Consider the following 12,471-nt stretch of genomic DNA (forward strand, 5'->3'; position numbering starts at 1 on the left):
TCTTTTAGACAAATGTGAACATGTCCAGCCTGTTAGAGTTGCACTTTCTGAAGTTGAGTTTGAATACGTGGCAGTTTAACTGAGAAAGAATCTCAAGGTCTGGTATCACCTTGCCAGGTGTTCTTAGGGTCTTCCTAAAACAATTCAAATGGAAATGATTGAGCTTCCTGGCGTGGGGCTGGCGTCCACTGTCCAGATTTCCCAGGCACACAGCAATGAGGTCAGCACAGCTCTGAGAGGGACCTCTTGGGTTACCTGCCATATCACACCTATCAAGTTGATTTATATGACAGAAAAGGAAAATGACAGATGTTGGAAAGGATGTTGGGGATTGGGACCCTAATCCATTGTTGGGGGAGTTGCAAACTGATCCAACCATTCTGGAGAGCAATTTGAAGCTATGCTCAGGGGGCTATAAAACTGTGCCTACCTTTTGATACAGCAAAACCACTCCTAAATCTATATCCCAAATAAATCAAAGGACTTATATATACAAAAATATCTATATATCAGTTCTTTTTGTGGTGGTAAAGAATTGGAAATTGAGGTGTGTCCATCAACTATGGAATGGCTGAAGAAACTGTGTTAGATGATTGTCATGAAATATTATTAGTTTATAAGAAATGACCAGAATGATGGCTTCAGAAACAAACCTGGGAAGATTTAATTGATGCTGAGTGAAGTGAACAGAACCAGGAGAACATTGTACACAGTAACAGCAATATTGTACAATGATCAACTTCGAACGACTTGACTCTTTTCAGCAGTACAAAGATCCAAGACATTCTGAAGGATACTATGATGAAAAATGCCATTTACTCCTAGAGAAAGAACGGACAGAATCTGAATGCAGATCAAAGAATACCATTTTTAAAAATTTCTTTTTCTTGTTTTTTGTGTGTTTTCTTTTATAATATGATTAATATGAAAATGTTTTACATGTCTGGTCATGTATAATTCTTATCAAATTGCCTTCTCAATGAGTAGGGATCGTTGTTGGGAGGAAGTGAATTAATTGAATTTTAAACTCAAAATGATGAAAAAACAAAGATTCAAATTGTTTTTACATGTAATTGGAAAAAATAAAATATTAAAACTTATTTTAAAGAGAAAAGTTCCTATGAGGTTAAAAGGAATTCATAAGAACATTACAATAAAAGAACCATTATGCGTTTTCTTTCTAGAAGTGATGGAGAAATAAGCCTGAAACACCATGGACCAAATCTCACAAAATCCACCCTACAGGTGGATAGATGTTTCTGTAGGACTTAACTGCAGACTGAAAGGCATGCAGTCAAGTCAATACTAAATAATGAAGAGAAAATGTAGTCTCTGGAAGAAGAGAGCCCATAGGAGAATGAGGTAGGGGATGAAGGAAGTGATTGAAATGGGGAGAAAGGAAGAAAGGGAGAAATCTTTATTAAGGTGTCAAAGGGATCCTACTGAAAAACACTTTTATAGGTAGGGTGAGGGAGATGGGTACTTTATATTTGGATACAGTATGCAGGGATTTATTGACTAGAGAGGACACTTCCTCTGAGTATTTTACCTCCGTGAATGGTTGCCTGAGCTCATGGGAGAAATTAACATGCAGAAATATGATATACATGGACCCAGAGAGAAGATTTCATGGTAAATGGGGAGGGAAAGTGATAATAGAGAAAGTAAGAGGTAGTAATGAACTGTACAACTGGGCATATAAGATAATTTCTATCCTGGAGTACTCTATACTTCTATTTTCTCTATATCCTATAGGAATTGATACCTCTAAGAGTTTGTCACAACAGAAAAAAAGAGGAAGGGTTGCAAGGTTCACATGACAATATAAAAATTGTTTAGGAAAAAAAAATCAAAACTGGTATTTTAGAAATTCTACAGGGAATACAGAAACTAAAGGAGGAATAAATTAATAAAGGGACCATGAATCTAAGAATAAAAGTTTAGAATAAGCAGAAAGGAAACAGAATTAATGAAGATAGTGAATTTTTTTTTTTTAAGAAAAAGGCATAGTAAAAAAAAATAAACCTAACAAAAGAATTTGAAGGGGAAAAAAGGGAGAGTTTACTCTACTTAATTAAGAGGAAAAAAAGAAAGAATTAACTAAATAAAATGAAGAACAAAAAAAAACCCAATAAGTTAAATAAAACTTCAGAACCATGGAAAAGTAGGCAAGAATTGGGAGGGCCTTGGGGCTTGAATGTGAGAGAAAGAGAAATAATAAGAATTTTTAAAGTATACTAAGCAATAATAACTGAAAATACAATGTACGATATTTAAATAGGAAGGGGAACAAAAAAATCCTTATTATGAAAAAAATAGATTGAAAATATAAACTTAACTTTAACTATAAATGCCAATGGATTAAACAAGCTAATAAAACAAAAGAAAGTGACAGATTGAATAAGAAATCAAAACTTTCATTGGATAAATAAGCAACCTCAGCTGCTTACAAATAGCATGCCTAGAAAGCAAAGACAAACACAGAATAAAAATGAAGGGTGAAAGAAAATTTATTATGCATCAGGTTGGTTATTTGCTTGTTTATCATATGTTAATGAAACCAAAATGAAATCCAATATCTGTAACTTACCACACCAAATAAAGATAATCCAAAAATGCAGCCTGAAAAGCTTTTAAAAAAATACATTAAATACATTTTCCCATTGATATTTATCAAGAAAATAAAGATGGATTCCTATCGAAAAGACGTGGATTCTTAAGAGTAATAATAAAATGCTTAATATATATTAAAAAAAAACCTTTTGAAATCATTTAAAGGAAATTATAATTTAGAAATTTATATAAGTTTTTATAAATTATAAAAACTATAATTTAAAAGTGGTCATCCTTATTATGAAATCTGATCAAATACTGGTGACACTCCCATTGTAACCAAATACAAATGATATGGTAAATTTCGATCCCCAGATCGTAGTGGAACTAAGTTCTCTTTGGCTGTTAATCTAAACAGTCTATTGTTCACACCCAGAGGTTGTCCATTTGCTCCCAGCATTCTTATATGCTTACTGTGACTAAAGATGCTTATCTAAGCCTCAGTTAAGGATTTTTTTTTTTTTTTATCACATTAAAGGATGATAATGGAGATCTGTTCTATTATAAGTCAATGAGGGACTTTTCCAGTAAGTGATGATAATTCTCTCTCCCTGATACTCACCTTTTCTTGCTTCTCTTTCTTTTATCCATTAATCCCTCCCTCTTCCATCTCTTCTTCCTGTTTTCCTCTCTTTTCATTTCCCCTTGACTCTTCCTCTGTTCTTTCTTCTTACTCCTTTCTCATCTATCTTCTTTCCCTCTCTACTCTACCCTTTTTCTGCCTTGCTCCATTCTTCCCCCTGCTTTCTCATTCCTCACCTCTCTTTTTCCTTTCTTCCTCCCTTCCCTATTTGTCCTTCTCTCCCTTTCTTTCCTTATCCTCCCTCTTCCTTTCAGTTTTATTTTTCCTCCTTGATCATTCCTTAGACCTATTAATGATCCTTAAGGGATTTAAGAATTTATTGGTTATTAGCCTAAACCTATGTAAAATGATTAATTAAATAATAATAATGTCTATGTATTTCCAGCCTGAGAATGAGTCATTTCTGCCTTTAAAGCTATCAGTCATCCACAGGACAGCTAGCTCTTAAGGGGCACCTTGGGAGCACCTCATCTCTGGGCTTTTAGTCAGCAGGACTTCTAAGAAATGCCCTCACTGTGAGGGAGACCAACTTGGCCAGATCTTTCCTGGGACTTCACTTTAAGCTTCCACAAGCTCAAGTGGATTACTCACAACTGTCCTAAACAAACCCTCGAGAAAGAAGGTGAAGGGAAAGGAGAAGCAAAAATTAATATAAAAGCTGCTCATATATGTATATGTGGACTCCATGCCCTTTGACCAGCTGGCACTGGTATCCTTAGGGGAATACAATTTCTTGAGAAAGATGGCATCATTTCTTCGTCTTGCTTGCTTTTTTCCGAGATGGTAAAGACTTCTTACGTATCTTTAAGTCCGATGGTGTCTCATCAATGAGGGCCTCTAGCAGCTTAGGTTTAAGTTTCGTCAGAGATGGTGTACTTTTTTTCCTAAAGAACCAAAATCCAGATAAAGTAGGGGATAATGAACAGAACCATAGCTACCCCATGGCAGAGCTACTCAAGGAGAACACTTGTCCAGGGGACCCATTCCCTACTTGATACCCATCTATCCCCATTTCAGGGGCCAAATAGTTTAAGCCCATATCAACTTGGATCTGGACGGAACCAAAGAGACCATCTAGTGCAATCTCTTACATATCAGAGACTTAAATCTGGAAGAACTGTTAGAAGTTAAAATCTATGTTTTACAGGCAAAGGGAATTGAAACAGGAATTGGAGGGAAAGTAGATGGCAACTGAATTATCTTCTCGAAGTCAACAATAGAGAATTAGGACTCTATACCTAGCTTTTCATACAGCAGGTGCTCATAATTTGTTGATTGAATGAATGAGACCTGGATTTGAGTCTCAGCATTGCCATGAATTATTTATATGATCTTATATATGTTAGTACCTCTCTGAGAATCAGTTTTTTCTTCTGAAAAATGTGGATAAACCAATAAATCTCAGCTCCATATTCAAATCTCTGATTCTGTATTTCAGTAATTAGTTAATAGATGGTCTCTATTCTATTCCATCCACATCCCTATCCAAATCATCCTCTGTTTGATAAGAAATAGTCAAACAGCTAGAATGGCTTTATTCTTAGGTACCCAATGGCCTCAGAGAGTTTTCTTAAGAGTCTAGCCACACCATTTCTTGACCAAATGACAGCAAGGATTCCAGGTTCAATATAATATTTAGCTTTGGATAGTCATCTAATTTTCTTGGGCCTCAGTAAACATATAAAATTAGGGGATTGGACTAGATGATATTTAGAATCTCTCTCAGCACTTAAACTGTAATTCTGGGATCACAGATCTCATGAATGTAGTCTTGCTCTTTCTGATTGTTTCATCACCATTTCATCCCCTGCAGAACTGTAACCTTAGAACTCTATCCTTACTGACCTCCATTTTGGAACAAGGGTTGGACAGGGAAGTTTGGGATAGTTGAATGTGGAATCTGAAAGGTAGCTCAAATTCTTTTCTGTTATGGAAAAAGAGACCTTGGTACACAGAAGAGAAGTGGTTTGCCAAAGGTCATAAATTAGTGGCAGAACTGGTACCATGCTCAGTGTTTCTTCCTACATAAGCCTTGGTTCTAAGCCCTTCCCCAGCTTGGACTTAAGTTGCCTACTTGTTATGTGATTGCTTTTCTGACTTCTCATCAATAGTTGAAGAACTTGCTTTTGTTTCTTCTTGTTCATCATCATCTTCTTCTTGATCATTATAGCTATCAAGGTTCTGGGGAAAAGGTGTAAGGGTGCTGAAAAAAAAAACACACCAGGTTATATGTTATTAGTGATATGTTCTGGGTAGGGATCTAGAAGGAGTAGGAAAAGGACCATCTATTAGGAAGGCATTACCAGCTGGGGAGTTTGGAAAAAAGCACCTTCCTGAAATCCAGTTCTACATTGCCAACTAGACATCTGCAATTGGATTTTGTTTAGATATTTCCAACTCAACATGGCCAACACGGAATTCATAATCTTGTCCTTCCCAACTTTCCCCCTTCTTAATTTCTCCTTTGAAACTACTACTATTCTATGCACTCAGCATCCTAGTTTTGATTAGTTATCTTCAACAAGAATGATCCTTGACTCTTTGCTCTTTCTCACCTTTTAGAACCAAGAAATAGCCAAATCGTGTTTCTTTTCCTCCGTGATATACCTAACATCCATTTTCTCCACTTGCACAACCACCATCTCATCACATCTCTCCTAGAGTAAGGTAACAACCTTCTACTTCTTCCTGCCTCCATTCTCTCTCCTCTCCCATCCATCCTTCACTCGGGCTCAAAACTGACTTTCCTCAAGTGCAGATTTGACCATTTCAACAAGAAACTCCATTGATCCATTCTTCTGTCTAGAATCGAGTTAACAAAAATAACACAAGCAATTATAAAGTGCTGACTTCGTGCCAAGCACTAGAAATACAGTGAAAGTCAAAAAAACCTTTGCCCATAGGGAGCTTACATTCTAATGGATGATGAGGTGAAGTATAAATAACTAGATTCATGCAGGGTATATAAAGAATAGAGGGACAGTAATTCCAGAAAGGCAGGCACTACCAGCAGGGGCCTCTGGGAATAGCATCCTGCTGGAAGTGGGGTTTAAGCCAATTCTTGAAGAGAATTCTAAGAGATGGGTGAAACTAAGAAATTAAGGGAAACTAAGTTTCCCTTAATTGCAGGGAACTAAATTCCAGGGAAACTAAGAGACGGATATGAAGAATGAGAGCATTCCAGGCATGGAGATGGGACCCAGAGTATGATTGGAGAAAGTGCAAGTAGACCAACATTGCTGGATTATAGAATGTGTGGAGGGAAATAAATTGTAGGAAGAATGGAAAGGTATGAATAGATCAGGGTTGTGAAAAAATTTTAAATGATAAAGGAATTTACATTTCCTCCTGGGGTTAATAGGGAAATCATTGGAATTTATTGAGTTGTGTGTATTTTTGTGTAATTGGGGGTGAAGGACTGACATGATCTGATCTGTGCTTCAGGAAAACTACTCTGATTTTTGAATGGAAGGTACATTAAAGTGGGGAGAGAGTTGAACATGGAGACCCATTAAAATGCTAGCATGATATTCCAGATGAGAAGTGAGAAGGCATTAAATACAAACTGAAGACCTTTCCAATGATCAACTACGATATACTTGGCTCTTCTCAGCAATAAAATTCCTAAAGACTTATGATGGAAAATGCTATCCATCCAGAAAGAGAACTATGGAGTCTGACTGCATATCTAGTAAAACATACTATTTTCACTTTATTTTTTTCATGTTTTTTTTTTCTTTTGCAACCTGTTCTTTTACAACATGACTAAGTGGAACTATATTTTACATGACTGCAAATATATAATCTATATCAAATTGCTTACCATCTTAGGTACGAGGGAGGAAATTTGGAACTCAAAATTATACAAAAAAGGAATATTAAAATTTGTCTTTACATGTAATTGGAAAAAATAAAAATATTCCTTTTTTTTTTTTTTTTTTAAAGATCTTTCCAATTTGGCTATGTCTTACTTTCACAGGCTCATTGCTTTAGGTGATTCATATTCCAACTAAACCAGCTTTCTTGCTTTTTTGTGCATGGCTCAACTCATTAGCTTGTTACAAGTTCCTTGAAGATGAGAACTGGTTTTGCATCCCAGCAGTAAGCGCTGTGCCTGGCTTAATAAATGTTGTTGACTAGACCTCATAGTTGGTCAATCAATAAACATTTTTAAGCATCTACTAAGCATTAGGCACTGTGCTAAATGGTGGACATCTTTCTTGATTCTCTAGTTATTAGAAGTTCCTTCCTCTTAAGATTATTTTCTAGCTACCTTATTTATATTTTTATCTACTTTTCTATAAATTATATATGTTTTCTTCCTCCTCCCAACCCCAAAATGTTGGAAAGGCAACTTTTAAAAATTGTTTTTGTCTTTGTTTACATAGGGTACATAGTAGGCACTAAATCAGTACTTTAAATGACTGGTCGGAAAGAAGACCTGGATGATGAGTTCCAGAAGCAGATTTTTTTTAAAGCTAGCATAGAGGCCGAGTGTGAGCTTCCACCAGAACCAACTCAACTGCTGCACTCAAACTGTGAAAAAGTAGTTACTGAAAAATTCTTAATTTCCTTCACTGAGTATTTCAGCCTTTAGAAAGGGCAGAAAGAAATAAAAGCTGCTCTTCTGAATGGGAGAAGAATGAAGGAGACAAAAAGGGCTGAAGTCTAGGGAGGAGGCAGCTATTCTGTGAAGACTTTATGACAGATGTGAAAGAGAATCATGGAAAGATATGAACGCATCCCCTATACTTTAAGAGAGGAACTTTAAAGAGTCTAAAAAGGGGAGATGATCTTGTTTGATGGAGAAAGGTATCTCAAGAGGGTGGGATGCTCTCAAAAGCAGAATCCTGAGTACACAAACACAAGTAAATTTGTGCCACCTGATATAGAGTGATGTTGTAGAAAGATGGTTGATTGTGTCAGCTGATCTGGTTCTAATCTTGCTTAGTGTATTTTTTATTTCTGTTGTAATCAGCTGTAAAAAAAGAGAGGGTTGGTCTATATATACATACATACATACATACATATGTATGTATGTATATATAGTCGCAGAAGGGGTCTCCAAATACCTTTTCTGCTCTGGATCTATGAGCTTGATAAGACAACTCATATGTTCCCTACCAGTTCAACAAGTTAGCTTCTTAAACCTTTCTCCTCTTCTACAAAATGGATATAAAGGGATGGTTAAGTGAAGGGGGATGTTACATAATCTCTAAGGTCCCTTCTAACTCCATACTCTGTGAAAGTGAATATAAAGTGGAATATATAGAGATAATAGTTTTACCATTACTAGTCTGGGAAGAGATCAGTTAACAGTGGAGCTGGAGAAGATGGTGGAACTCAAGGCTCAGCTTGTATGAGAAGTCAGAATTCAACTGTGGGAATATCCTTTCAGTTTAAGGAAGGGGAAAGGGAGCAGGATTTGCAAGATGGAGGCATTTGACTGTGGTTTGGCGGACTATTGGGTCGAAAAGAATAGAACCTCCAGGTGACAGATTCTTTTGAGTGAGAATGGCTATAACTGGAATGATGCTTCAGGCATCATGGAGTAGAAGTAGTGGAGGGAGTGTTGGACCTAAAATCTGATCTAGATTTGAATGTTGTGTGAGTTTGGGAAATAACTTCCCTCCTCTGCCCAATTTCCCCACCTCTAAAATGGGGACAATGATGCTGGCATTCTCTGGCTCACCCAGGTGTTATAAAATACTCCTTGTATAGATGTAACCGCTTATGGGTAACGCCATGGGATTTCTGTGCTTGGGAGGCCGGGAAGGGGCTGCAAACTCGCCAGTGGTCGGGGCCGCTCTATGATTTGTTAAGTGCCAGTCTACTCTGCCAGGCTCTGGGTGGCATGCTGCCCTCAGGGAACTTCCATTCTATTAGCATGGGGGTCTGTTAACTGTTGGGGCTTATCAAGCGTTACTGGTAAGTAAAGGGTATGAAACATGCTGTGGGTTGCATGAGATGGATGGTGCAGGGGAAAGCGTATTGTGTTGTTAGGTACAAGTCAGCCATGATTCCAGCAACTTGCTTCTTTGTCTTAGAGGGGAAGGAGAATAAGCATTTATTAAGCCCCTACTATGTGCCAGACATTGTGCTAAGCATTTACAAATCTCGTCTAGTTTGATCCTTACAACCGCCCTGAGAGGCAGGGACTCTTATCATCCCCATTTTACAGTTAAGGAAACTGAGGTAATAGTCAAGTGATTTTCTGAGGCTGGTTTTGAACTTAAGCCTTCATGATTCTGGGCCCATAGTCCCCACAAGATCCACCCCCCTCCTCCAGGCCTGCTGCATGAGAGTGGCAGTTGCAGAGATTCCAAGTTATGGAAGAGATTTGTGTTCTTTCAACCTTGGATTTGGATCCATATTTGAGGCAAACATTCCAGGACTTTCAGCAAAGGCTTGAGTCCAGAACGGGTGATTCTAAAGGTGGACCTTTCATCCACTGAGGCAGACCTGCAGGAGGCATTTGGGGAGGAAGAGCTATTTCAATACCCTTCCTCCTAGCTCTCAGGATTTCAGGAAAGTCACACACAGTCCTGGGCGACTACGTGTGAGTCACTGACCTCTCTGGGCCCAAGTTTCTTCCTCTGTGAAATGAAGATGAGACAATGGACAAAGGGCTGGATTTAGAGCCAAGGACTTTGGGTTTGAATTCTAACTCTGTCACCTACTAACTGTGTGACCTTGGACAAACCACTTCACTTCTGTGACTAAGTAGCTTCCAGTCCTAAATCTACAATTGCAAAAAGTTAAACTGGGTGATCCCTAAAGGTCCCCTTCCAGCTTGGAGGCTGCTCCACGGGCCGGCTTCCTGGAAGTCCTTTTGTTTTTTCCTGCCCTCCTAGACCGGCTTTAATTCCAAAACATTCTTACCATTAGCCAAGTTCCCAGTCTGAACTGTGTCACTACACTCGATCATTCATGGCAACAGGCCTGGACAGTGACAGACGACAGGGCATTAATGCAGCTGGGGGAGGGGGGGAGAGGAAGGTGGGGGAGGGCTGCCCGTTCCCCAGATAATTTATGTGGGCTGATTATGCAGATCAGCAGAAATTCAGGAAGTGGCCTTACGCTCCAGGCCAGCTGTGGTCCATCACCACCTAAAGGTAACAGGAGAAACAGCCAACTGATAGAAATTTCTATGGTTTGCTGGGATTCAGTGAATGGAGCAAAGATGGGCTAAGACTGGGGCAGGAATGCTGAGCATCCCCAGGGTACATCCCCTTCCCTTCTTTCTTCCCCTTCCCCCCAATTCTGACTCACCATAAGGTTCACTAGTATTTTGGTAGAGAAAATTTAGCTTTTAGGGGAAAAAATTTACAGGATAGTGTTGGGAGGACCCTTAGCTAATAAATGGCAAAGCCATACTTTGAACTCAGATCCCTAAACTCCAAACTCAGTTCTTCTTCCATTATACCACTTAACATCTCCTTAGTTGTTCCAAGTACATTACTGTATTGGTATTGGTATCCTTCCTGTCCTGCTCCAACACAGAGCAAGGTTCTTTCAACCTTGGATTTGGATCCATTCCAGGACTTTCAGCAGAGGCTTGAGTCCAGAACTGGTGACTCTAAAGGTGGACCTTTCATCCACTGAGGCAGACCTGCAGGAGGCATTTGGGGAGGAAGAGATATTTCAATACCCTTTCAGGGTATCACCCCCACACCACAATGAGGCAGGAGGGACAGCGACTGGCTATCTGGAATTATCTCTTTGATCTCCTTGAAGGCAAGGACCACACTTGGATCACTTTTGTAGCCTCCCCAGTGCCTGGCACAGAGCTGGGTACACAGTAGCAACACTTTAAATATTAAATGACTGGCTGCTTAGTGTTTTGGGCACAAAAGGGAACCAGGAACAAGTGGACATAGTTACACCACCCTCTTGGAGTGGACTGGACCTACTGGGCATTGGAAGGACTCTTGTAGGGAAACTAATCTGATATCCACTGCAGTTCCCAGTCCAGGTGCCCATATAATAAAAACTAGCTAACATCGATGAAACACTTTGTGGTGCTCTCCATGTAGCATCTCACTTAATCCTCACAACAACTCTGAGAGGCAGCTGTGTCCCCATTTGTAGAAATGAGGGAACAGCTCAAGTGACTTATCCAGAGTCACCCAGTTGAGCAAGTGTTTGAGTCAGGAATTCAGACCATCTTGATTCCAAAGCCAGTGCCCTATCCTCTAGGCTGTCTGACTGACTAGTTCTTCTCCTTAGACCACAAGTTCCCATCCAGGTCTATGTTTGGATTCCCACTAGGTAGAAAAAGCTCTTCTTAAGGAAGCAACTTTTCTTTATGGAAAATTAATCACTTTCTTTCATTTCTTATGTGTTTATGCATAGTAAACTAGAATTTATTTCATGTTGAATAAAGCATTGCCTGAAAATCTGGAAAAAAAAAAAAACCAGATAACCTCAGCCATAGATTTTTAAACTGAAAGTGTCCTAAGAAATCACCTTGTCCAAGTACTTCTACATTCATTGTCTTATGAGATCCTTGCAACAAATTCTAGGCAGCTCAGTGGTGCCATAGTGCACAGATCACGGAGCTCAATCAGGGAGACTCATCTTGGCCTCCAACACTACCTAACTGGGTGACACTATGCAAGTCACTACCTTATTTGCCTCCGTCTCTTCTCTGTTAAAATGACCTGGAAAAGAAAATGGCAAACCATTCCGGTAATTTTGCTAAGAAAACTCCAAATGGGGTCACAAAGAGTTGGACATGAATAATACAATTGAACAACAACAAAAAAGCAGTCCTTACTCTGAAGATGGGGAAAATGATGTTCAGTTGACATGGCCACTCGTTCAAGATCTGGAACAAGCAGAATTAGAATGGGATCTCAAGGATCCAAGGAGGGTTCTTCCCTAATGTATCAAAATTAGTTGAGCCATCACATTTTCAAGATGACAAAAATTAGTTCCACAGCTCCACAGCTTTTTTTTAACAGATAAAAAAAATTGTGATTTATAAAAAATAAATTCAAGGTTACATAGCTAGTGAATGAGGAAGCCACAATCAGAACTCAGATCTCTCATCTTCTCCCCTAGCATTGTTTCCTCTATATTAAGAAGCCTCTCTCTTGTCTCTCTGGGGAAAGAGTGTGCCTGAGGAAAGCCTTAGCTAGCACTGGAGCAAAGCAGCTCCAAAGGCAAACTTTTGCAACGATCTTTGTCTCATGGACCCCTTTGAGCCTATGAGCCTCATCTCAAAATCATGTTTTTAAATCCACAAAATGCATTGGAAGACAGTTATTCTG

General features: G+C 38.9%; 1 protein-coding gene across 1 annotated transcript in view; it reads right to left on the bottom strand.

Annotated features, from left to right (window-relative positions):
• Positions 1-2,485: 2,485 nt before the first annotated feature.
• C1H3orf20 (chromosome 1 C3orf20 homolog) overlaps positions 2,486-12,471 on the bottom strand; it is a 96,522-nt gene continuing 86,536 nt past the window's right edge. The window contains exons 16-17 of the mRNA XM_051982890.1: positions 5,271-5,399; positions 2,486-4,080 (exon numbers count right to left, since the gene is read on the bottom strand). Of these exons, the coding sequence (XP_051838850.1) occupies positions 3,945-4,080; positions 5,271-5,399 (265 nt within the window). The 3' untranslated portion in view covers positions 2,486-3,944. The remainder of the gene's footprint in view (positions 4,081-5,270; positions 5,400-12,471) is intronic.

This window comes from Antechinus flavipes, chromosome 1, assembly GCF_016432865.1.
Source record: "Antechinus flavipes isolate AdamAnt ecotype Samford, QLD, Australia chromosome 1, AdamAnt_v2, whole genome shotgun sequence".
Lineage (NCBI taxonomy): Eukaryota > Metazoa > Chordata > Mammalia > Dasyuromorphia > Dasyuridae > Antechinus > Antechinus flavipes.